The 27,853-nt window shown below is 41.1% G+C and overlaps 1 protein-coding gene across 1 annotated transcript in view; it reads right to left on the bottom strand.

Annotated features, from left to right (window-relative positions):
- bin2a (bridging integrator 2a) overlaps positions 1–27,853 on the bottom strand; it is an 88,556-nt gene that overhangs the window by 13,679 nt on the left and 47,024 nt on the right. Inside the window, exons 4-10 of the mRNA XM_051925062.1 lie at positions 25,557–25,611; positions 20,910–21,004; positions 20,341–20,436; positions 20,083–20,190; positions 19,907–19,992; positions 19,734–19,809; positions 8,387–8,469 (exon numbers count right to left, since the gene is read on the bottom strand). Coding sequence (XP_051781022.1) covers positions 8,387–8,469; positions 19,734–19,809; positions 19,907–19,992; positions 20,083–20,190; positions 20,341–20,436; positions 20,910–21,004; positions 25,557–25,611 — 599 coding nt within the window. The remainder of the gene's footprint in view (positions 1–8,386; positions 8,470–19,733; positions 19,810–19,906; positions 19,993–20,082; positions 20,191–20,340; positions 20,437–20,909; positions 21,005–25,556; positions 25,612–27,853) is intronic.

Raw genomic sequence — 27,853 nt, forward strand, 5'->3', positions numbered from 1 at the left:
CACCTGTGGTAAATTCAGTTGACTGGACATGATTTGGAAAGGCACACACCTGTCTATATAAGATCCCACAGTTGACAGTTCATGTCGGAGCACAAACCAAGCATGAAGTCAAAGGAATTGTCTGTAGACCTCCGAGACAGGATTGTCTCGAGGCACAAATCTGGGGAAGGTTACAGAAAAATTTCTGCTGCTTTGAAGGTCCCAATGAGCACAGTGGCCTCCATCATGCGTAAGTGGAAGAAGTTCGAAACCACCAGGACTCTTCCTAGAGCTGGTCGGCCATCTAAACTGAGCGATTGGGGGAGAAGGGCCTTAGTCAGGGAGGTGACCAAGAACCCGATGGTCACTCTGTCAGAGCTCCAGAGGTCCTCTGTGGAGAGAGGAGAACCTTCCAGAAGGACAACCATCTCTGCAGCAATCCACCAATCAGGCCTGTATGGTAGAGTGGCCAGACGGAAGCCACTCCTTAGTAAAAGGCACATGGCAGCCCGCCTGGAGTTTGCCAAAAGGCACCTGAAGGACTCTCAGACCATGAGAAAGGAAATTCTCTGGTCTGATGAGACAAAGATTGAACTCGCGTTTGGAGGAAACCAGGCACCGCTCATCACCAGGCCAATACCATCCCTACAGTGAGGCATGGTGGTGGCAGCATCATGCTGTGGGGATGTTTTTCAGCGGTAGGGACTGGGAGACTAGTCAGGATAAAGGGAAAGATGACTGCAGCAATGTACAGAGACATCCTGGATGAAAACCTGCTCCAGAGCGCTCTTGACCTCAGACTGGGGCGACGGTTCATCTTTCAGCAGGACAACGACCCTAAGCACACAGCCAAGATATCAAAGGAGTGGCTTCAGGACAACTCTGTTAATGTCCTTGAGTGGCCCAGCCAGAGCCCAGACTTGAATCCGATTGAACATCTCTGGAGAGATCTTAAAATGGCTGTGCACCGACGCTTCCCATCCAACCTGATGGAGCTTGAGAGGTGCTGCAAAGAGGAATGGGCGAAACTGGCCAAGGATAGGTGTGCCAAGCTTGTGGCATCATATTCAAAAAGACTTGAGGCTGTAATTGCTGTCAAAGGTGCATCGACAAAGTATTGAGTAAAGGCTGTGAATACTTATGTACATGGGATTTCTCAGTTTTTTTATTTTTATAAATTTGCAAAAACCTCAAGTAAACTTTTTTCACGTTGTCATTATGGGGTGTTGTGTGCAGAATTCTGAGGAAAAAAATGAATTTAATCCATTTTGGAATAAGGCTGTAACATAACAAAATGTGGAAAAAGTGATGCGCTGTGAATACTTTACGGATGCACTGTATACAGGGAGATTCACTCGAAAGAGGCCCTGAATGGTGTTCCACAAGGCTCTATCCTGGGTCTGCTGCTCTTTTCGATCTACATGCTTCCGTTAGGTCAGATTATCTCGGGGCATAATGTGAGCTACCACAGCTATGCTGATGACATGCAGCTGTATTTATCAATAGCACCTGATGACCCCGACTCTCTTGTTTCACTAACACAATGTCTTACTTGTGTTTCTGAGTGGATGAGTAGTAATTTTCTCAAGCTAAATAAAGAGAAAACTGAAATTTTAGTGATAGGCAATAATGGATATAATGAGGTTATTAGAAATAAACTTTATGCATTAGGATTAAAAGTCAAGATGGACGTAAACAATTTAGGGGTAACTGTTGACTGTGACCTGAATTTTAAATCACATATTAATCAGATCACTACGACAGCATTTTTTCACTTAAGAAATATAGCAAAAGCTAGACCTCTTATATCATTGAAAGATGCTGAGAAATTAGTTCATGCTTTTGTTTTCAGTCTACTAGATTACTGTAACACACTTCTCTCAGGAATACCCAGAAAAGACACCAATCGATTACGAGTGCAGAATGCAGCTGGTAGAATCCTAACTAGGAAAAGAAAATCTGAGCACATCTCTCCAGTTTTGATGTCACTACACTGGTTACCTGTGTCATTCAGAATTGACTTTAAAATACTGCTTATGGTTTATAAAGCCTTAAATAATCTTGCTCCATCTTGTATATCGGAATGTCTGACGTCTTATATTCCAAATCATAACCTTAGATCCTTAAATGAGGGTCTGCTTAGAATTCCAAGAGCTAAACTTAAAAGAAGTGGTGAGGCGGCCTTCTGCTGTTATGCACCTAAAATATAGAATAGCCTGCCAATAGGAATTCGCCAGGCTAATACAGTGGAGCACTTTAAAAAACTGCTGAAAACTCATTACTTTAACATGGCTTTCTCATAACATCATTTTAATTTAATCCTGATGCTCTGCATATTCAATTAATTATCATTACTATTCATGGTGGCTCCAAAATCTGTACTAAACCCTACTTTCTCTTCTTTTTCCGGTTTTCTGTGGTGGCGAGCTGCACCACCACCACCTAATCCAGTGGTTCCCAAACTGTGGGGTGCGCCCCCCCTTTGCCATATGTGTCATAATTTTGCTATTCGTAGGAAAATTTTAAACTTGTAACGGTGTATTGGCAGCAAAAAAATATAGGAATACATTTTATCAGGGTTTCAAAAAAACGTTAGTGGGGCGCGATTAAAACTGTTATGAAAACTTGGGTCACAAATACTTAAAGGTTGAGAAACGCTGACCTAATCAAAGAACCATGATGTCCCTACATTGATTGGCCAGAAGTCCATGTGACCGTCATCATCAAGTCCTTCCATGAAAACCCTAAATACAAAGAGGACTGATCATTTATGTTAGGTAGAATGACTAGAGGGGACTGGGCGGTCTCATGGCCTGGAACCCCTGCAGATTTTATTTTTTCTCCAGCCGTCTGGAGTTTTTTCTGTCCTCCCTGGCCATTGGACCTTACTTTTATTCTATGTTAATTAGTGTTCTCTTATTTTAATTCTTACTTTGTCTTTTTTCTCTTTCTTCATCATGTTAAGTACTTTGAGCTACATTATTTATATGAAAATGTGCTATATAAATAAATGTTGTTGATGTTGAATATTCTGTAATAAGTCTTGCGAGGATGAAGCAATCTGAATGAAACACCATGCAATGTGCTCCTCAGTATATGGAGCTTCGAACAAGCTGCAATGCCCCTTTGTCAGAGCGACGTGGTAGGTGCAGGACAGCCGTTGTGACGTTTAACCTCCATTTGCAACTTCTTTGTGCATGCCGCCCATATCCCTTCACTCAATCATTCGACTTCTCATCAGGATGGTGGTGTACAGTACTGAGCAGCGCGTCTTCATGGTGTGAACCTACTGGGTCACCAATTCGTTTAAGCGATGTCAGAATCGACTGGATGATGGTGAAAGTTACTTCCAGCAAGATGGAGCAACGTGTCAAACATTGCCAAGGAGCATGGCAGAAACTGAGTCCCTCTTCGACAACAGGGTAATTTCAAAGGGGCTTTGGGCCACCACGGTCGCCAGATCTGACACCACCAGACTTCTTCCTTTGGGGTCTACTCAAAGGAAGAGTCTATCGGAACAAGCCTCACACTGTGGAAGATTTGAAGGAAAACATCCAACATGAAATTGCTGCTATTTCCCTAGATACGTTCAGGAACATGGAGCAACGTGTCGAAATGTGTCTGGCAGAAAATGGAAACCACTTCCAGCATCGCATGTAATGCAATCGATTACACATACGACAAGGTATAGAGTGTATTTTTTTTGGTTCAGATTGCTTCATCCTAATGCGAGTTACAACAATGCTTTCTGGTTGGGGCAAGAAAGTCTGATTCTGTTTCTCCAATATTAGTTTCTTTACACTGGCTGCCTATCAGTTTTTCGAACTGATTTTAAAATCTTGTTGCTAGTTTTTAAATCTTTACATGGGCTTGCTCCTGCCTATTTATCTGAATTGTGTGCTTTACACCAGCCTTCTAGAGTGCGTAGATCTTCTGGTCAGTTGTCTCTTGTTGTCCCTCATACCAAGTGTAAAACTAAGGGGGACAGACAGGGCTTGTGCAGCTGCTGCTCCTCGCCTGTGGAACGCTTTACCTCATTACATAAAGGAGTCGTCTACAATTGAAGTGTTTAAAACAACATTAAAGACTCATTTCTATTCACTTGCATTCCATGACCTTCAGTAATACTGATGGTTTCCTCATTGTGTTTCTATAATTTTACTTCTGTTTATTTTATTTATGTTCATTTATTTTTTTTATTTCTATTTATGTTATTTATGTTAATTGCATGTTTTTTTTTTCTTCTCTTATTTTAAACTACTTTGGCCACAGCATTTCTATGTTGTTTAAAATGTGCTATATAAATATATTGACATTAACAGAATATTTGGGGCTTCTTGTGAGTGAATCTCCCTGTACTTGGAATGCATTGTTTAAAATCTTTTTGAAGGCCCAAACCAAAATGTTCAAATATAAAAGAACAGTTGCTTATTTCACCTCAAACCAGTGGCATCTTTGAAAAAAAAAATTTGGGTAGGGCCAATGGGACCTGCAAGAGCGATGCTGTTGGAAAGGTAGAGAGTCATTCTGAGAAGCTATGTAAAGGGTGTGTGTGAGTGTGTGAGAGTAGCTTGCAAGGCCTACCCCTCTGCTTAAATCCATTGGTGATCCAAGCCAGGATCCTTCCTGAGACTCGTCAACAATCACAAGCCAATGGATCGGAAAACTGCAAACACTCGATTATAACTAAGTTGAGTTTGCTAAAAACATTTTAACAAAGTGTTGAAATTCTTGAGATGAGTTTACTACTTGATTCATATTTTGAATTAAGGCAGTGTCCAACCTGTCCTTATACAGAGATGCTACTCCCTCACACTAACTTTGACATTGTGTTACCCCACATACAGTATACATGTATCAACTAACACATTTTATACATATATGCCATGTTATTTTTTAATATGATTGAGTTTTTTTTAATCATTTTGGTTTATTTTGACAAAGTTGATTTCCCTTCCATCTCATTCTTTGGTTACGCAATGCAATAAAATTCATCACTTGATCGCAACTGTCGCATCAAGTGCATCACAGGATGTGATGGTACAAATATGGTGGATGATGTCCCTCATTTGGATAAACTTTCTAAATCTCTTCCTAGCTCTAATTAACTTCTATTATCAAGTAGGCCCTAGCATCATGTTCTGTTTCAGTATTTTGAAATTATTTCTGCCCTTTGACTTTTGATTCCTTGGTTGACTGATCATTTTGCTCTTTTTGGCTCTGACCTGGTTTTCTTATTACTATGTTTCTTGCCTTGTAGTTATTTTTGCCTCTCTCATAACTATTCCCAGAGATGTAATGTCTCTCAACAGTGCAATATTGCTATATTTTACAAATCCCTTTTTGCACATCACTTTCAGGATTTATTCTAGCTGTGTGGCATCGTATATTTAGATGTTTACCTTGTATTGTCATTAGTAAAACGGACAGCCTTCTGCTTCTTAAACACAACCTTCCACAATGCATTTTGGCACAGATTTTTCTACTAAACTCTTATTGTGCTTTAGAGAAAAGTAGGGCAGAGGGATGGAAAGATAGATGATAAATGATTGTTGGGGTTAGCCAAAGTGTGGAACCAAAAAAGCTCCGAATCATCAACACTAGACAAACTCTTATTTAGGAATTTTAAAGCAGGAATCTAACCCTGGAGGACTAAATATCAGAAGAGTAAAACCAAAACAAATTAGAAAACTGCTTGCTCTTGGATCTAAATTTGTTCTAAGAACAGGTTTTTAAACGCTTCTCTGGTACCCTAGTCCTGATCCTATTCCAATTCACTCTTGGACCAGAGATCCTTGACTTAACAGTTGTAACACAAGTCAGCAGGAAGTATTCATTGCCTTTTTCTTATTATAATGGCTTTAGTGGCAGCCTAACCAGTAGCTCCGTCTGTGTTACCGTGTTTTTCTTTTTTTCTTTTTCTAGCTGTATTGGACCGTAAGATTCCAACCCCAGTGTACTGTGATTGCATTTGACAGCCTGTACTTAATATTTTTTGTATAGCGTGTACGTAAACGTTTGTATCTAACTTGGTATAATTCTTGACTACTGGTACTTAAATTTCCCTTGGGATCAATAAAGCATCTATCTATCTATTTATCTATCTATCATATAGTGCCATTCACATCTATCCATCTATCTATCATATAGTGCCTTTCATATCTCTATCCATCTTTAAAATCCCATTCGGTGGGATGATGACCTTTCAGTGTCAGCAATGCTTATTTTAGCTAACTTGGCCAACATGCAGCTAGCATGCAGTCTGGATCTTAGGTAGCTGCTGACTTGATGCATTTTGCCTAAAACAACAAAGTACAATGGGAAAAAAATGACTAATATCACCTGCATTACAATTTTGCTGTAACTGCACAGGAGGGGAAGAAACAGAACTCCGAATTAGTTTAACCCCATCATATTATTCCCTGACTTCCTTCTCTTGTCCGCATCACTGAACTGGCATCTTGCACTGCAAAGCGTCGCATCATGTCCCACATACCCAATGTATTGTCAGCTGCCTTTATTTGTTTTTTTGACATTTCTAGGAAAAAATAATAAGAATTGAATCAGGATTTTATTTATTTTTGTGGCAAGTGATTATATCTGGATCTATTTTGTGCATTACAGGTTCAAAGGCAGAGTACAAACTGTGCCCCATTCTATTTTCTTTTTGATTTCATCACTTTATGCACACAGAAAATCCCATTTTTGTAAAGGCTATGTTTTTTTTTTTTTTTTTTTAAGAGTTTAATTTATTTAAGAAATGTAAATTTCACTTGCATCTTTTAAGGAACTACACTATGCATGAGCCATAATCACCAGTTTACAGATACATGCCAAGAAAAAAAAGAAAAAATAATAAACGCTAAAAAAGCATAATGGTAACACATGTGCATATCACCCAGAATTTGTAACCTACAATGGAATATATTTAGGGTGACCAGATCCTCCCTGTAAGGAAATGGAATGGCTCCTCTGGGGAAGCAGGGACTGGGGGCATCACGGTTTTACAATGCTGTGTACAAACACGTTTACAACTGTAAAGAATAAAACCAAATAAACTGAGCCTTCAAAGCCACTCATATAATAAGGCACTTTATTACTTGTCTACTTTAAATAACACCTTATGTACTTGCTAGGGGCTTATTGCTATATTACAGCACTATCTACGGCCGCTTTCATATCTGATAGTTCAGTTGAATCAGAAAGCCCTATACAGCCACTCGGATCATATTTTATTGATGTTGCTGAATGATACATGACCGGTGCTATGCTTGCATAAATTGGCCTGCCTGGTATACTTACTCATTTTGGTGGCATCTTTATGTTTTTGGTATTTATATGCTGAGTGATATCCCGGGATCCTCCATGGGAAATAAAACATCTCCCTTCAGGTGTGTGGCGCATCAGTTGGATGTTCTCAGAATCAGAGTATTTTTTTTTTCCAGAAATTTAAATTCTCTCAAAATTCTTTGTTAAAGAAGCACAAATGTGTAGTCGCATTGACGGATTCAGCACATGGCCGTCTCAGAACTAAGCAGACTAATCTCGCACTTGCACAGCCCCCAAGTTCATCTGCTTCACTTCATAAATACAGAATATCTGATTGGTCTGCTATTGCCCATTATGAATAGAATTGATATTATTGGTGATTTTAATTAATTGAAAGTTGTATGCTCCAAAGTGTTCCTTCTAGCATCCACTAAACAGTGTCATCTCCAGACAGAAGAGCAGCTTCAGCGACAGACTGCTGTCACTGTCCTGCTCCACTGACAGACTGAGGAGATCGTTCCTCCCCCAAACTATGAGACTCTGCAATTCCACCCGGGGGGGTAAGCGTTAAAATTATACAAAGTTATTGTCTGTCTGTATACCTGCATTGTTATCACTCTTTAATTTAATATTGTTCTTTATCAGTATGCTGCTGCTGGAGTATGTGAATTTCCCCTTGGGATTAATAAAGTATCTATCTATCTATCTATCTATCTATCTATCTATACGACTCTTCAATTCCACCCGGGGGGGGGGTAAACGTTAACATTTAACATTATATGAAGTTATTGTCTGTTTTTCACCTGCATTATTATCATTCTTTAATTTAATATTATTTATTGTATCAGTATGCTGCTGCTGGAGAATGTGAATTTCCCATTGGGATTAATAAAGTATCTATCTATCTATCTATCTATCTTCTACAACGACTTCCATACTGCTCTGATGATGAACTAAGAAATGAGATGTATTTAAATGATTTAAAAAAAAAAAAAAGACACACACCAAAATGGAGCAAGAAATACTTGACTGCCTTGGTAATCCAATATTCAAATATATGCTTATTTTTTAATATGAATATTCAAATCTAACTTTTGGCTAATTAACCAGCTCTAGAGCAGAGCGTGTCTTGACTTACCTGGGAACACCTTTGATGATAAAGACCTTGTTGGAATGCTGAGACTCCAGCTTTGTCATCACATTGTAAAGGTCGTGGTTGAGCTGCTCATGAAACAGATAGAGAGAGAAAGAAGAATGTGTCAATGGCTCTGGAAAAAAGGGTGTACAAATTTTTTTACAAAGCTACTGTCACCACAAAATGACACATGAAAAGATACATCAAAATCGCTGGGCCACACTGACATTTTTCCAAAATGAGAGTTCTATGTAGTAATTGGGTGGCACGGTGGCGCAGTGGGTAGCGCTGCTGCCTCACAGTTAGGAGACCCGGGTTTGCTTCCTGGGTTCTCCCTGCGTGGAGTTTGCATGTTCTCCCCGTGTCTGCGTGGGTTTCCTCCCACAGTCCAAAGACATGCAGGTTTGGTGCATTGGTGATTCTAAATTGTTCCTAGTGTGTGCTTGGTGTGTGTGTGCGCCCTGTGGAGGGCTGGCACCCTACCCGGGGTTTGTTTCCTGCCCCTTGCGCCCTGTGTTGGCAGGGATTGGCTCCAGCAGACCCCCGTGACCCTGTAGTTAGGATATAGCGGGTCGGATGATGGATGGATGGATGTAATAATTCTCAGCCATTCTGACCACAGCCAGTGCTAGCAAAAGGCAAAATCGTGCTTAGCGCTAGTACAGACAGAGTGAGGCTGGCCGAGTGTTCAGGAATCCTGACATAGGGTGCAACAGAGTTCTTCACTTTAGAGCAGGTATAGAAAGAGAATCAAAAATAACCAGGCCAGGTTCTATCTAAACAAGAGGGTCAACCACACAAGATATGGCAGATCCTTCATACTAGCTCTGTTCACAGATTTCCACAACATAGCTGCTGCAGTAACTTTAGACTTGATGCAGTCAAAGTATTTTACAGCAGACCACACTAGGAGTTGTTCTTGATAACTTCACATTACAGCATCTCCCAACAAGGGTCCACACCTTCACCAGATCTGATTCAACACCATGTTCAATGCCACATCCAAATTTATCCAAACTTGAAGAGTGTAATTTTGCAATGGGACTCCTAAGTTGTACTGCAGCAGACTAAGTCCTGTCTATCCAATTTCATGAACTGCTTAATACATATTAGGAGAAGCCCTTTCTGTCATCTTTGTACATAAGGTGGGAGTTAAACCTGGATGGGGTGCCATCCCATTGTTGCACACATTCATAGACCTATAAATTTAGAGCTGCCAATGTACCTAACCTGTGTGCTTTAATGATGCACAAGTAGGACAAATCTGTGCAATAAAACAAAAAAAAACGCACAACTCACACAGAAGCCTGGAGAGAAGGTGCAAACTCCATAAAAACTGCAGCTGTGCCCAGGATTCAAACCAGTTTCCCAGAGTTCTATGGAAACAATATTTAACACTAAGCACCTGTGCCAGCCAAGTCCTACAACTGTGCAGCCATACCACTTGCACTTCAGAAGAGGTCAAACACCCGAAGTTAAGCATGTTTGGGCTTAGCCAGTATTGGTAGGGAAGATCATCTAGGAAAGGCTTGGGCTGCTGCTGGAAGAGGTGTTGGTGAGGCCAGCAGGGTATCCCAATGTCCCAGTGCAGTGATGGTGACACTGTGCTGTAAAAAAGGCACCAGCCTTTAGATGAGACTTAAAACTGAGGTCCTGACTCTCTGTGATCATCATAGATACCTGGGCATCCTTCTTAAAGAGAAGGGTGTAACCCGATGCCCAGGCTAAACAGCCCACCATGGCCTAGTCGTTCTGGCTCCCTAATCATCCGTTGTCTCTAACTGGGGATCTCTCACATCACTTTACCATCTAACAACTAATCTGTAGTAAGTCAACTGGCTCAAAAATGGCCGCCGCTGCATCATCCAGGTGGATGCTGCACATTAATGATGGTTGAAGTGTCTCCCCACTCACTATGAAAAAGCACTTTGAGTAGTGAGAAAAGCAAAATATAAATGTAAAGTATAATTATTATTCATAAAACATCTGCTGAAGACATGGGTTAAGCCAAATGCCATATACAATATTCCATACCAGAACCACTGCAGATAAAATACAGTTTAGACGTGGCATATCTAGACTCAATACAAAATTATACATGGTGCCATGGTGAAATACAAAGCCCACCACTGAATGTAGCTTTTAAACCAGCCATACTGCAGCCCTTTGTCCCTTGAATTGGGACTTCCTCAATATAACTGATGGGGTCTGTGGTGGAATAATATTTAGAATACTAGGGCCTGTGCCCCCTGCTCGCTTTGCTTAACCCCCGGGCCGCTCATGTTGTGAAGGAGGGGGGTGGGGGGTGTGTCTGAACGCAATGTGATGATGTGGGTTCGCTGCATGCTCCCATTGTCTGTCCGGGAGCCCTTGAACCCAACACCGTCTGTAATGTCACCGATGAGCTTGGCAGTGAGGCACAACAATGGAGCAAAGGGATGGTGCAAAAGTGCAAAGTGCTTTTATTTAAAAACAACAACAAAAAGAAACAGGTGTTCAAATAAACAGTGCAGTGCTTTCCAAAACTCTTCAATAAATAAATAATCCATAAAAACAGTGAAGTGAAGGATAAAAAACACCACAGAAAAATACTTTAAAACAAGGTTTAAACAATGCTGGAAGCAGTCCTTTAAAACCTATCCAAAACCCGGTGTCTTTTACCTGGTGACTCTCCCCTGCTTCTCCCATCTGGGCCCCGCAACAGGAGAGTCACCCTACCAGCAGCCGACCTTCTTTCCGTTCCTCTGGTCTGGAGGCCTCCCGATCCCTGGCATCGGTCGCACACTCTCCAGACCGAGACTTGGTTTCCTTGACGACCAGGACGCTCATGTCGGGGAATTTACCAAACAAGCCTCCTGACTCCCGCTGCCTTCACTGCCTTACGTGGCCAGCTGTCCTACTACTGGTCACTCCTGTTCCTCCATAAAATGTTCAGCGGGAGCGATCACTTCCAACTGCCCTAGGTGTTGGCCAAACACCCCTGCTAGGGCTCACTGTCCAGCTGTCTGCCTGTGAGCCTTCGCTCGCTTACACAGTCTCTCTCTCTCTCTCTCTCTCTCTCTCTCTCTCTCCTTCCTACAACATCCGTCTTTCTTTTCTTTTCCTTTCTCCTCTCTAGCCGCCTCGCACTTCTATTTATGAAGAGGACGAGGCAGCTGTAGCAATCCGCAGCCCCGGGAACAATTACGGATGTGGACGGTTTCTCACCTGTGCACTTAGGCGAGAAACTGCTTCAGCCACTTAACCACCACACCCCCTCGCTAAGCTGCAAGCGTGGCAATTATTTATTTAAAATTGGCCTCTTGACGTGAGTTGTGGACCCGCTACACCAGGGGTAGGCAACGTCGGTCCTGGAGTGCCACAGTATGTGCAGGTTTTTGTTCCAACCCAGTTCCTTAACGAGAACTCAATTATTGCTGATGAAGCGCATATTGCTTAAGTGACATTTTAATGCTTCATTTTAGTGGTCTCGCTTGTTAAGGTTCTCCAACCTTAATTGCTTATTTCAATCTTAAACTGCTGCATTCAGTGTTTTAATTGCTCCTTATTAGCAATAAGATGTAAAAGACAAAGCAGCCAGCAGTTCTCCAGGTAGCTTTTTTCCAATTACATCTGTGTGTGTTCATCATGCACGGTTTGATTTAATAAAACACTTAATAGAAAAATGTGACAGACTGAAAATGATCTGTTTTAGGCTTCAAATCATTTGGATGATATCCTTGGAAAGGAAAAAAATCTACGATATAAGAGCCTTACATTGCACAGACTAACAAGCCATAAAATTAAATAAGGTCTGAGATTGGCAATGATTGGTTTCTAATTAAGCAATTGGGTTGAATGAAAACCTGTAGCCACTGCGGCTCACCAGGACCGACATTGCCTACCCCTGTTTTACATCTTATTGCTAATAAGGAGCAATTAAAACACTGAATGCAGCAGTTTAAGATTGAAATAAGCAATTAAGGTTGGAGAACCTTAACAAGCGAGCCCACTAAAATGAAACATTAAAATGTCACTTAAGCAATATGTGCTTCATCAGCAATAATTGAGTTCTCGTTAAGGAACTGGGTTGGAACAAAAACCTGCACATACTGTGGCACTCCAGGACCGACGTTGCCTACCCCTGCGCTACACCACATGCATGCTAAGGAGATGCGACCGGATCAGCTGCTGTCTTGCTGCTGCTGTGATTTGTGTGACCTGCATGTCTCGCTGCCAGACGATCATTTAAAAGCCTGTACGGCAGCTCTCCTTTTGTCTCACTGCCTTGTCTCGCAGGACACGTTAAAGCAGGGGTGTCAAACTCCAGGCCTGGAGGGCTGCAGTGGCTGCAGGTTTTCATTCTAACCCTTTTCCTAATCACTGACCAGTTTTTGCTGCTAATTAACTCATTTTCCCATCATTTTAATAGCCCTATTTATAAGGATTCAGTCCTCTGAATTTATTCCTTTCTTCATTAAATGAGAGCCAAATAGAAATGAGATGTGAAACAAGCCGACAGATGACCAACTAAATTGGAATTTCAAACTCCAACCAATTTTCACTCCAACCAGTCTCTTAACAGCAAGAATCAGCTTTTCATTAATTAAACTCATTATTTAATTCCACAGCTTGTTGCTGCTCTCATTCTGCCACGGCAGACATTTCTAAAACTGTTGATTTTCTGTTTTTTCTAAGAACATCGTCAAAATGTTTTGGTGACCTGAGAGATCAACCTTACTGTGACATTCACCTTTCGTTGTTTTCAGATATTGTGTGACGGGCACACAGGTGAGCTGGTTATGTGGCGGCTTGTTTTGTGTCTCATTATTGTTTGACAACTAAGGGGTCTGAGTCAAGTTAATTAAAAGTAAGGCAAAAGAAGTTAATTAGCAGCAAAAGCATGTTACAAATGAAGAAGAAGGATAGAATGAAAACCTGCAGCCACTGCGGCCCTCCAGGACTGGAGCTCGACACCTGTGCGTTAAAGTGTCTCAGAGAAAATCACATATCATCTCCTTCCAAGCCTTCCAAGATTTTGTTTTATAACAGAGAGATAAGTTGAAGAATATTTAGTATGTTTCTATTTGTAAGACAAATGTAATACTAGGCTGGGTTTCAGGGGGCATGTTTTACTTTAATCGATGAGAACAGCAGTGCTTTGATGTTTACCTAACCAACTCCCATCCCGTTCCCAACCCAAATAACCAACCAGTCTTTAGGATGGACGTAGGATGTGGAATTTATTGTGGGGGTGGGTGGAGCATGCATCAAACCAGTTTGGTATGGGTCACTGTGTTTGGACTTACATGAGCCTATAACTGTAAGCCATCATGTACAAGAAGGTCAAACTGTCTAAATAAAGCAGCTGGGGGATGAGCTGTGCTTGAATTTTTCCATTGGTGAATCACCTTGGTAAGATGCGTTTGTCAGGAGCTACGCAGGGACAATGGAGAGAGGCTTGCAAAGGCATGTTGCATCCTGAAGAAAGCAGACCAGATGAAGGCCTGTATAGATGACCAGGAAGAATTGAATTATCGAGTTGCATGGTCTTGGTTTGCAAAGCCACATTCTATTTGCTTGTATGGCACTAGTTATAAGAAAATGTATTGCCTACAATACATTGTTAAAAGTGTAACTCTTTCTAGTTTGCCTAATTGCCTGAGCTTATGCATAAAGAAGGAAAGTTAGAGCTGAAATGAAGTAGTGTACATGAACAGAGAGTTGTTAAGTGTATAGGATTTAAGGCTGTCACACACGTGCGAATAGGAGGCAGCTGAAGGTCTTAGAGAATTATATTAACACATCCACCCAGGTGGCGGCGGGGTGCACTGACTCTCTTTCTAAGTCTCCTGCAGACCTTTCCCGGGAAATCTCACCAGGAGCCGGTGCCTCAGCTCAGAGCACGTCACTTCCTGTCCCGGTCCCGAGGATGACATCACTTCCTCAAGTCTCAGTATAAAACCCCACTCCTCTCCTTCGGAGGACAGTTCTGTTGTGGGACTCTGTCTTGTTACACTACTCGCTTGTCAAACCTTTTTACTTTTGCAGCCTGGAACATATTATACGGGTGGCTACCCCAAACCTTTGCGATGTCTGGTGTCTCTTTCTGTCACAAGGTATTTTAGTTAAGTCTGAACAATAAAGAATATAAAGGGGGAAACAGGGTCACCACAAGACCCTACATGACCAAACAGATTCAAGGTGTATAACTGAAGGTACAGTATAAACTGCATCCATACCTTTATCTGTTGCGGGTAACGTTAAGCATATTCCGTCTGTTGCAGGATCAGGCCCAATGTTGTGTACTGATTTTTGAAAACACAACTGCTGCAGTTAAAGCATTAATTCAGGCTGGACCTTCCATCCTAGATTTGATGGGCTAGGCTCTTTATGGTCCAGATTTACACTACAGCTCTTGTAGACAATGCCAAGTGGTGCTCGAGTCATCTGTGCTTGAGTTAGCGTGGACAAGATGCAAGACAAAATCACAACTGTCATACACAAAGGTCTAGAACGCCATCAAGTCAGAAGTTCTACTCCAGAGATGTCACACTCGGATCCTGGAGGGCTGTAGTGGATGCACATTTCTGTTACAGCCACTTTAACTATTAAGCAATTACTGCTGCCAATGGAGCATACTCTTGTGTTTTGTATTGTTGGTTTTGAATTATGCATCATATGTTATGTACTGTCTATGATGTTTATTATTACATACGATCCTTTTTAATATGCCTCCATTCCTTGTGTTTGTGAGTGGAGCCCGGAGGTGGGGCTTCTCTTCTGAGCCCTCTCTTTGGCTATTTAAGTCCAGCATAGAGTAACTCAAATCAGGAAATCATTGTCTTAGTTGGAGTTTCTGGGAGCTCACACCATGAAGATTTGGCAAAGAGTGATGGATGCTAGGCTGAGAGGAGAGGTGGTGATCTGTGAGCAGCAATATGGTTTCATGCTAGGAAGGAGTACTACAGATGCAATGTTTGCTTCAAGAGTGTTGATGGAGAAATACAGAAAAGGTCAGAAGGAACTGCAATGAGTGTTTGTGGACTTGGAGAAAGCGTATGAAGAGTACCAAGAGAGGAGTTATGGTACTGTATGAGGAAGTCGGGAGTAGTAGAAGAGTATGTGAGGGTGGTGCAGGATATGTATGAGGACAGTGTGACAGCGGTGGGATGTGCAGTAGGAATGACAGCCTGGTTCAAGGGAAGAGTGGGATTACATCAACTATTGGCTCTGAGCCCTTTCCTGTTTGCAATAGTGATGGACAGTTTGACAGATGAGGTCAGACAGGAGTCTCTGTGCACTATGATGTTCGTGGATGACATTGTGATCTGTAGTGAGAGTAGACAGCAGGCTGAGATGAACCTGGAGAGGTGGAGGTACGCACTTAAGAGAATGGGAATGAAAGTCAGTAGGAGTAAGATGGAGTACGTGTGCATGAATGAGAGGGAAAGTGGTGGAATGATGTGACTACAAGGAGAGGTGGTGATGAAGGTAGACAAATTTAACTACTTGGGTGCAAAAGTCCAAAGCAACAGAAAGTGTGGCAGAGAGATGAAGAAGAGAGTGCAGGCAGGGTGGACTGGGTAGAGATGAGTGTCAGGAGTGATTTGTGATAGAAGAGTACCTGCAAGAGTGAAAGGGAAGGTCTATAAAATGGAAGCGAGACTGGCTGTTATATGATTTGGAGATGGTGGCACTGACGAAAAGACAGGAGGCAGAGCTGGAGTGGGACAACACAGGATGATAGTTTGGTGACAAAGTGAGAGAGGACAGATTGAGATGGTTTGGGCACTTGAACAGATTGAGATGAGGGGGGCATCAGGAAAAGGATGTTGATCATGAAGCTGCCAGGCAAGAGGAAACGAAGAAGCCAAAGAGGAGGTTTATGGAAGCATTGAGGAAGGACATGAAGGCAGTCGGTATTGGCAGAAAATAATGTAAAAGACAGGGATAGATGGACATGGATGATCCATTGTGGTGACCCCTAAATGGAAGCAGCCGAAAGAAGAAGAAGTTGGAGTTCTGGGAGCTGGTTTGCTTTGTTTTTTTTTTTCCGGTTTTACTGACTTTTGTATGGGTTACAATTAGAAATTGTGCATCAGGACTTGTATACAGTAGTAGCATTGCCTTTTAAGCAACTATTTTTGCTCAGAGTCTTTCGTCATATATATATTATCCTGAAGATTATCCTGAATGTCAAAAAATCCGAAGATGATCTTCTTAGACAGAAGAGCTTATTGGGTACAGCAAAGTTTCAAAGCCAGAAGTTATGAATAAAAATAATCAGGCAACCAGCTATCAAAGGGGAAGAAGTTAATGAAGAACACTAGAGTCACCTTAGCAAATGGGATAACTGGAACAAAGAGAATATAAATAATTATTCTTTTTTTTTTTCTAATTATTGTGTGTTATTGAGAGGGGTTGATGTTGTATGTTATTTCTTCTGCATCTATAAAAAGATCAATGTATACCTTGGGACAAATATGATGTTGCCTATCTAGGTATCTATGAAATGTAGGGCATCCTCTAAGGGATAAAGTATGGCAAACTCATTGCATTTTCACACATGTGTGCTTTGGGGACAGCTTAAAGCAGTGTTTCCCAACCTCGGTCCTAGGGACCCACTGTGGCTGCAGGTTTTTGTTCCATCCAGCTCTGTTTTTAATTGGACACTGGGGGCTAATTAAGTGATGTATTATTTCCCAAGTTCTGTGTTTTGGGAACAATATAGAAATTAGAAAAGTACATTTGGTGTGTATATATATATATATATATATATATATATATATATATATATTATACATACAGTTAGGTCCATAAATATTTGGACAGAGACAACTTTTTTCTAATTTTGCTTCTGTACATGACCACAATGAATTTTAAATGAAACAACTCAGATGCAGTTGAAGTGCAGACTTTCAGCTTTAATTTAGTGGGGTGAACAAAACGATTGCATGAAAATGTGAGGCTGAGGCAACTAAAGCATTTTTGAACACAATCCCTTCATTTCAGGGGCTCAAAAGTAATTGGACAAATTAAAGAACTGGAAATCAAATGTTCATTTCTAATACTTGGTTGAAAACCCTTTGCTGGCAATGACAGCCTGAAGTCTTGAACTCCTGGACATCACCAGATGTTGGGTTTCCTCCTTTTTAATGCTCTGCCAGGCCTTTACTGCAGTGGCTTTCAGTTGCTGTTTGTTTGTGGGCCTTTCTGTCTGAAGTTTAATCTTCAACAAGTGAACTGCCTGCTCAATTGGGTTAAGATCAGGTGACTGACTTGGCCATTCAAGAATTTTCCACTTCTTTGCTTTAATAAACTCCTGGGTTGCATTGGCTGTATGTTTTGGGTCATTGTCCATCTGTATCATGAAATGCCGTCCAATCAATTTGACTGCATTTAGCTGGATTTGAGCAGACAGTATGTCTCTGAACACCTCAGAATTCATTCTTCTGCTTCTGTCCTGTGTCACATCATCAATAAACACGAGTGTCCCAGTGCCACTGGCAGCCATCACACTGCCTCCACCGTGTTTTACAGATGATGTGCTATGCTTTGGATAATGAGCTGTTCCACGCCTTCGCCATACTTTTTTCTTGCCATCATTCTGGTAGAGGTTGATCTTGGTTTCATCTGTCCAAAGAATGTTTTTCCAGAACTGTGCTGGCTTTTTTAGATGTTCTTTAGCAAAGTCCAATCTAGCCTTTCTATTCTTGAGGCTTATGAGTGGCTTGCACCTTGCAGTCCACCCTCTGTATTTACTTTCATGCAGTCTTCTCTTTATGGTAGACTTGGATATCGATACGCCGACCCCCTGGAGAGTGTTGTTCACTTGGTTGGCTGTTGTGAAGGGGTTTCTCTTTACCATGGAAATGATTCTGCGATCATCCACCACTGTTGTCTTCCGTGGACGTCCAGGTCTTTTTGCGTTGCTGAGTTCACCAGTGCTTGCTTTCTTTCTCAGGATGTACCAAACTGTAGATTTTGCCACTCGTAATATTGGAGCAATTTCTCGGATGGGTTTTTTCTGTTTTCGCAGCTTAAGGATGGCTTCTTTCACCTGCATGGAGAGCTCCTTTGACCGCATGTTGTCTGTTCACAGCAAAATTTTCCACATGCAAGCACCACACCTCAAATCAACTCCAAGCCTTTTATCTGCTTAATTGATAATGACGTAACGACGGACTTGACCACACCTGCCCATGAAATAGCCTTTGAGTTAATTGTCCAATTACTTTTGAGCCCCTGAAATAAAGGGATTGTGTTAAAAAAATACTTTAGTTGCCTCACATTTTTATGCAATCGTTTTGTTCACCACACTGAATTAAAGCTGAAAGTCTGCACTTCAAATGCATCGGAGTTGTTTCATTTAAAATTCATTGTGGTAATGTACAGAACCAAAATTAGAAAAAAGGTTGTCTCTATCCAAATATTTATGGACCTAAGTGTATATATATTATATATTTATTAAAATGTACCAAGCAGTTATATGGGAATAAATGTATTTTTTTTTCTTTTTAACAATATTTTAATCTTGATTTTCATTCTGCTTTTCCAGGTTTTCTAATTGTTTAATTAATCCATTATTTACTAATTAGTGGGTCTGATGCTAAAGTAGTTGCAGCCTTTGATTATTCTGTGTTGTTTGTTGTCTGCTCTGCTCATTTTTAATTGTCATTAATGAGATACAACGAAGAGGAAAAACTGCAAACGGCAAAATATAATGAAATCAACAAAGGAGAGTTAAGCATTTAAATCTATAGCAAAAGCAAAAATCTTTCTAATTGTCTTATAAATGTAAAAATCATGCTGATGTGCTTTTCTGAATGTAGAATAAAAGAAAAATAATACCAGCTAATGAAATGAGATCAGTGCTATCAGGTGTTGTCACTGATGAGGAATCTGGTTGGAACAAAAACCTGCAGTCATGGGGGGGCCACAGGACCAAGGTTGGGAAACACTGGCTTAAAGGCTCTGGTGGTGGTAATTTCTCTCAGATCCACAGGGTGGCACTGTATACTAATGCCTCTTCTCTTCCTCCTTCTACAGATCAGATAATTGACAGAATATGGATAAGGTATCTAGTGCAATACCAAATCTAAAGCTATAAATGCTTATTTTGACACTTTTGAACTTGGATATAGACAGAAGAGCTGATGACGTCCAAGTAAATATATTGCAACAGACAAGGTCCTGCAATGCACCACGTACTTCAAACCACAGGGTGCTCACTTACTGCAAAGATGGTGTAGGCATGGTATAACATTTTACTTGGTCCTCCATATTAGGTCTTTACCTGATCCTTCACTAAGATAGATAGCCACTATATAATTAATTGATAGATAGATAGATAGATAGATAGAATTACCTTGCTCATTTCATTGTAGAAGATATCTCTCAAGTTTGAAATGTTCTGAAATACTGTGACGTAGCATGCAATCCGGCTAATAAGACAAGACAGAGCAGAGGTTGATCACAAGGGTAAAAATACAAAAGCTGAACCTTATTTTTAGTATATAAACAGCTCCTGTGGGCCCTCACCTGTAGTAGAGAGCAGGCAGTTCCTCCCGTAGCTCAGCGTTTATCTCTTCAAATACAGACTGGGCTTTATTAAATTCCTCTTCTGCCTGAGTGGAAACAGAAGAAGGGACAACTTGGGTGGGACAGTCTTTATGTAGGAGCAGATGTGTTCATTTTAAGTAAAGTGCCAAAGTTACTTTGGTGATTTTGGGTTCATCTTTCTTTTTGGCATTTTGGAGCGCCTCCAGATGATGTCGAGAGCTATCATAATCGACTAGCTTCCTGTTCCTCTTTGATACACGGTCCTAATTAAGAAGAGAGGAAAATAAAAATGGGGAAAACCGAGATTAAGCAAAGTTTAAGGATGAGTGAAATGAAAGCAGTATTGGATTATTAATTATTAAGCACAATCTTGTGGTCACACGTCTACCAATTTTCTGTCTAGATGCACCTACCTTGACTTCTGGGAACTGGCCTACGTATGTTTCCATGACTCGCACTGCCTGGTCAGAGAGTTTCTCCTCAAAGTCATTCCATAGCAGATCATCACTCTTGCAAACCAGAAAAGAGACAGCAAGTGTTATAAGACATTCTTCAACCATCCTTCAATCAAACAGTTCATTAATTTAATGAATCCTCCAATTCCATTGCTTGGCTACAGCAAGCCAGAGTCAATCCATACAGGAATTCAGACTTCAATGAGAGACACATTCATTTGTACACCTGGACTGCAATGAGGAAACCTACATGAACATGAGGAGAGGATGCAGTTATCACAAAGACATTGAGGAGGCCGAGATCTGAACCCAGAAACTATGCAAGGGACTGCCATTGACAATTCAGCCACCATGCTAACCGACAATTTTTTTTATATAAATAGTTTCATCAATGGCACAGAGGTAAGAAGATTACAATAGTTGCAAGACATGCTTATCATTAATGGGTTATAGACAGCGCTCCTTACCTCCTAAAACAATAAGGAGAACAGTGTCAGATGTATAGTCTATGTTAGTGTACTGCTTACCTCCATGATGGTTTTGAGCTCTACATGTCCTTCCCAGTCTGGCTCATACACTTCCTGCAGGGACTCTGATAGCCTCTTGGAGGTTTCATGCATGACTGCCATTAACAGGAAAAAAAAATACTTTAGACTAATGTAGCTGGAGGAATACGCTCTAGACTGACCAATAAAAGGAAACAGCTTCTAGATGACATCTAACTACAGGTTATGATGGTTATGGAGGTATAACCTAGGACAAGACAGATAGATAGATAGATAGATAGATAGATAGATAGATAGATAGATAGATAGATAGATAGATACTTTATTAATCCCAATGGGAAATACAGACAGTGAAATAGCAGATCTCTAAACTCTCGTTTTTCTGAAGTCTTCACATGAGATGGATGTTTCTTCCATCTTAAAAATGTTAGGAAATTAAGGCGCTTTCTAAATAAACAGGATTCTGAGAAATTAATTCATGCATTTATCTCTAGTAGGATTGACTACTGCAATGCGGTGTTCACTGGATGTTCAAACTGTTCTTTATACAGCCTCCAGTTAATTCAAAATGCGGCTGCAAGAATTATTACAAGAACAAGAAAATACGAACACATAACTCCAGTTCTTAAATCCTTACACTGGCTCCCGGTTAAGTTTAGGGCAGATTTCAAAATCCTTCTTTTAAAATATAAAGCATTAAATGGCCGAGGTCCAGCTTACTTGTCTGAACTTATGACTTACAAACCAGAGCGTACATTAAGATCTCAAGATGCTGGTCTGCGTATGATTTCAAGGATTAATAAAACAACAGTGAGAGGTCGAGATTTTATTTACAGGTCCCCTAAACTGTGGAATGGTCTGCCTGCTACTATAAGAGATGCCCCGTCGGTCTCAGCTTTTAAATCCCGGCTGAAGACTCACTACTTCAGTTTAGCACACCCTGACTAGAGCTGCTGATTAACTGTACAGACTGCATCTCTGTTGTTAGTCATTAGCACTAAAACATAAGTAACATGATAGTTATAACTGGATACTAACCCTCACCTATTCTGTTTCTCTTCTCGGTACTCAAATGTGGCACTTGGTGCCACGGCTCACCTGCCAAGTTGTTTTGCCTGCCTAAGGTAAAGTCATCCCTGATGGAGGATCGCAGGAATCGTGAGAAAGAGGGGCCCTTTCTTCGGATTACCTGGCCCAACACTGTTTCAGCCGTGGAATGACCAAATGGGGGAGGCAGCTTGATGGATGAGGTCTCCAAGAGTCTAAAATTATCTAAATCTTATTATGTGATATCATCTACTGTTAAATTCTGCTCCGTACTTCTAAAAAATTTTTTATTTTTTATTGAGGATTGGTTCTGTTCTGTGTATTATATTGCATTGTATTGACCCCCTTCTTTTGATACCCACTGCACGCCCAACCTACCTGGAAAGGGGTCTGTCTCTCTTTGAACTGCCTTTCCCAAGGTTTCTTCCATTTTTTCCCTACTAGGAGTTTTTCCTCGTCTTCTTAGAGAGTCAAGGCTGGGGGGCCGTCAAGAGGCAGGGCCTGTTAAAGCCCATTGTGGCACTTCCTGTGTGATTTTGGGCTATACAAAAATAAACTGTATTGTATTGTATTGTATTGTATGAGAGGAAGTGGATAACCTTCCAGTGATAAAATGGACTACTAAGGAGGTACTGAGGGATTTGGAAATTGTAGAGGGAGAAGAGCTGCTCAGACTAAATAGGCTGAAATCAAACAAATCACCAGGACCAGATATTTACCCTCGAGTTCTGAAGGAGACTAGCGAGTACAGATATAAACCCTTCACACATATTTTTAGGAAGTCGCCACACAATGTGGAAATTCCAAAGAACTAGAAAATGGCAAATATTACCCCATTACATAAAAAGGGCAGATCCATGCAACTACAAGCCAGCAAGCTTAATATGAAGCACAGGTAAATTCATGAAAGGAATTATTAAGGATGAGTGGCACAGTGGTGGTGCTGCTGCCTCACAGTAATGAGAACAGGGTTCATGCTCCAGCGTAGACTTTGCATGTTCTCCACGTGTCTGCATGGGTTTCCTCCAGGTGCTCCAGTTTTCTCCCACAGTCCCAAGACATGTAAATTAGGTGGATTGTTGATACCAAATTGGCCCAGGAGTGTGGTTGGGATGTGTGTGTGTGTGTGTGTATGTGTTCTCCCTGCGATGGACTGGTGCCTTGTCCAGGGTTTATTCCTGCCTTGTCTCCTATAATAACAGGGATAGGCTCCAACAGACCCTGCATCCCTATTCAGGACAATGGGGTTTAGAAAATGATAGACTGAATTATTAAGGATAAGACTGAGCAGCACATGGGAGGGACTGAAGTTTTACTGAACAGTCCGCATGAGTTCAGAAGAGGGTGGTCATGTCTTACTAACATGCTGGAATTCTATGAGGAGGCAACAAAAGGATACGATCAAAGTGGAGTTTATGATACTATTTATCTGGACTTTCAGAAAGCATTTGATAAGGTGCCACATGAGAGGTTGGGCATCAGACTAAAAGAAATGGGAGTTCAGGGTGTCGATGGGTGCAGAATTGGCTCAGACACAGGAAGTAGAGGGTGATGGTGTGAGGAACCTCATCAGAATTGGCTGATGTTAAGAGTGGTGTCCAGCAGGGGGCAGAGCTGGGGCTGCTATTTTTATATAAATTAATATATAAATGATTTAGATAGGAATATAAATAGCAAGCTGGTTAAGTTTGCAGTTGAGTGGATTGGCAGATAATCTGGAATCGGTTAAATCATCACACAGGAAATTGGACAGTACACAGGCTTGGGCAGATTTGTGGCAGATTAAATTTAATGTCAGTAAATGTAAAGTATTACACATAGAAAGTAAAAATGTTCGGTTTGAATACACAGTGGGAGGACTGAAAATCAAGAGTCCACCTTATGAGAAAGATTTAGGAGTCATAGTGGACTTGACACTATCAACTGCCAGACAGTGTTCAGAAGCCATTAAGAAGGCTAACAGAATGTCCGGGTATATAGCGCCTTGATGTGTGCAGTACAAGTCACAGGAGGTTCTGCTCATGCTTTATAACACACTGGTGAGGCCTCATCTGGAGTCCTGTGTGCAGTTTTGGTCTCCAGGCTACAAAAAGGACACAGCAGCACTAGAAAAGGTCCAGAGAAGAGCAACAAGGCTGATTGAGGGCTACAGGGGATGAGTTATGAGAAAAGAATTAAAGAGCTGAGCCTTTACAGTTTAAGAAAAAGAAGATTAAGAGGAGACCTGACTGAAGTGTTTAAAATTATGAAGGGAATTAGTCCAGCAGAACAAGACTGCGACTTTAAAATGAGCTCATCGAGAACATGGGGACAACAGTTGGAAACTTCTTTAGGGTAATTATTGTGCAAATACTAGGAAGTATTTCTTTACACAGAGAACCATAAACATATGGAATAAGCTACCAAGTACTGTAGTAGACAGTAGAACTTTAGGGATCTTCAAAACTCGACTTGATTTTATTTTAGAAGATTTTAATGGATAGGGCAGGTGAGCTTTGTTGGGCTGAATGCTCTGCTCTCGTCTATAGATTGTTCTAATGTCAACATGGACCAGAATCTCCAAGGAATGTTTCCAGCATCTTCTGAAATCCATGCCACAAGGCTTTGTTGAGAGCAAAAGAAGGCCCTACCTAGGATCAATATGATGGTCCTAAACGTTCGTTCAGCATATAAACACACACACACGTTACATATATTATAATGGGTTCTCAATGGTGAGTGGAGAGAAGTGGACAAGATGTCTGATTTAGTGGCTAAAAAACAGGGCTACAAAATGAAAGGATGTGGATTCAATCTTCATATCCATCTCACCATGTGTCCCTGAGGAAATAAGTTAATCTGACTGTGCTCCAACGATTAATGATTATATGTATGCAGTTTTACTATGGATCCATACTTGTAAAGTACAGTATGGTGTTTGTCATAAAAATGTGCTATACAATAAGGAATGGTGTTTGACTGAGAAAGGAGAATGTAAAGAGGGAGAAATAGATACAAATCCAGGGAGGAGTGTATGAAAGCAGGGAGAGAAGATCCTTCCTTATTAGCTGGCCTGGCCTGCCTAGATAGCGGTTACTAGACAGTTATCTTAAATCAGTGCCACCGAGTCTGCAAAACTGACAAAGTCTCAGGATTTACCATCAAGAATAAGCAATCTATCTGATGATAGTGAAAGGGGGGAGAATTACTGGGAAAGCAAGCAAGCTTCCTGCCCAGCTATACAAACATTCTTAGCACCTGCCCAATTGGGACCAAAAGGGCTTATTCCAGTTTATGTTTCCACTCTTCATTTTTTACCTTTCCTTCTTGTTTATTAAGTTCAAGTTCAAGTTTCTTATCAGGTATCCACAATACAATGGAATTCTTTATTGTGCCCTCCCCAGACTAGTGACAGTATTATGACAGTACAGGTGCAGTGACAGTGTCACACAATACCAACAGCAGACATCAGATGCAACATCAGATGATACCTTTGGTAATTTTACTACACTGTTGATCAGAAGCTATTGAAGATGACTCCCTGCTTAAATACTTTGTTGGTTATCAGTGTTTTAACTTTCAACAAATATATTGTCTCGGGCACTGTTGAGCACTTACTTGTATACCCCTTAATATGCTTACCTTTGACAGAATTGTAGTAGGCCTTCAGGTCTTTGAAGAGCTTGTTACCTTCATTCTGAGAAAAGGCAGTCAAATCAGTGTGTTAGTTGCATCTTTTGGCATAAAACACTATCACTGCAAGATGGGTGAAGTGTAGCATCATAGCGCAGCTCTACTGTCTGTTCATGCTTTGCACCCATGATAGTAGACAATGCAAGCTACCACTTGTCATTAGTCAGACTACTGCTGGATGGTCTTATCCCTGCTCTCTTCCACTTAAGCTCAGTTCACTTTAACATCTTGGCATCTTCTACCAGGATGCCAACTGTATAGCACACTTTAATTTCAAAGCTTGGACACCACAAGTAAAGGTGGCAAACCTGAGTGCTGTGTACTCCTTACATGGCCCTCATTATGAATATTAAACAGCACTGCCATTGCACCAAGAGCTCACCCGAACCCAAACTGTGCCCACACACCTCCAAGTTAAAAAAAATAGCTGTTTCTAGCCATTTTCAGTGACAGGCATATTATAGAGCACATTCTTTGTAACTGGTTTGGTGAAACCAGGATGTACACAGAGGCGGAGGTGGGTATTGGTTGTGGTTCTGTAAAGCCACCAAAGTGGTGTCAAAAAGTCACGAGCAGGGCGGAGTGGCTTCCTGCCTCATCAAAATAATTTTGTAGATTTAGCACTAATATTTTTAAGAAGTTAAAGAAACTTCTCGTTTCAAGCACAAATGGTCAGGGACACCCAAACATCTCCTTCATGGTACACTCCCGGAAGAAGTAATAAGACTGCTCAGCAAGTGTGTCTAACTTTAACAACTACCTGGCTCCAAAGATCTAGTCAGGTCAGAGTTCAATCTTTTGGAGAATTGGCGACTCTTTGTTGTGGCCGATTATTTTTTAAGGATGGCTGGCACTCAGGTCTGGACAACGTCTTATGACCAGCCAGTAAGAGCTAGCTATTGTATCATGAGCAGCCCAACAGAACTGGCCCAAACTATCAGGACTTCTTCCAAATGCTGGGAATCTATTTTGATATGGTTGGACTTTTTCAAATTCATAACAGAAGAAGAGCATTGGGCAGCAAGGCTGGATCTGGGATCTTCAAACCATTTTGCATGGCAAGATTGCAAGAGGGGACCTCCCTAGTGCTGCTAGATTGTGCTGCTTGAACCATCCCAAAATCATGTAGTAAAGTTGTGATTGTGCCACTCAAAACAGCAAGGTGGACCAAATTGATTGTGCTATTACCGTAAATGCCCCACCAGCCTTAAGTTTTCAAAAACCAGTCAGGGTGGGCGGTCAGAAATACAATTTGTAGACCTCATGCCCCCCACCCCCTTACTGAATCTGGATAGCCATTCTAATCTAACCAACCTCTTAAGATATGGCCAGATGGTCATAACCACTTTTAAATCTGATGTGGTCACTTCCATCATGACACATAACAGAGGATGGACAGCAAACAAGAACATGTTGAAGAACTCATTACCCCTTTCAGAGGTTCCGTGTCTTATTCTAGTGTGATCAACCTCTCACTACACATTGCTGAGGCTGGGGGAAGCATATTACTCTGGTCTGGCTCTAATTGCCCCTTGCTATGGATGGGGAATCCATCATGATCAGGTCATTCTATCCTGGGTATTTAGATATGCCCAAGTTTACGTGGTTTAATTACTAAATCTGGTGTCTATTCTAATACATTCACTCTCTCACAGTCCATCTCTAAGGAGGGGTAGCCAGCAAAATATGTCAAGGAGCTCATGGTGACTTATAGAGGATGATCTGGTCACCCAAGCAGGATAGGCTGCATAAATGTGGCCCACTAATTGAGGCTGAAACCCACTCTGATGTGATTAACCTTTTATGAAGCATTAATGGAAATGGACAGACATCCAGTGAATTGAGGAATAAATCCTAATGTAGTCTGCCTCTTATCAGCCAGTCCCTTCAGAGGGTGAGTGACCACTCTGATCTGGTTAGGCTGCAACAACCACTTACTAAGGATGTGGCAATCACCCAGATACCCCAGTATGCCTAAAACGTTATTTCATCCTAATGACAAGGACTACTAAGAAGGTACTTCGTGATCTGGAAATTGTCGAGGTAGAAGTGCTGCATAGGTTAAATAGGTTGAAATTGAACAAATAACTTCTGTCCTCAAGTGCTTAAGGAGGTTGGAGGGGGTACAGATATTAATGCTTGACATATATTTTTCAAAGGTCACTGCACACTGGAGAAACTCCTTAGGAATGGAAAATTGCAAATATTATCCTATTCTATCAAAAAAAAAATCAGATAGATTCAAA

Source organism: Erpetoichthys calabaricus, chromosome 3 (assembly GCF_900747795.2).
Source record: "Erpetoichthys calabaricus chromosome 3, fErpCal1.3, whole genome shotgun sequence".
Lineage (NCBI taxonomy): Eukaryota > Metazoa > Chordata > Cladistia > Polypteriformes > Polypteridae > Erpetoichthys > Erpetoichthys calabaricus.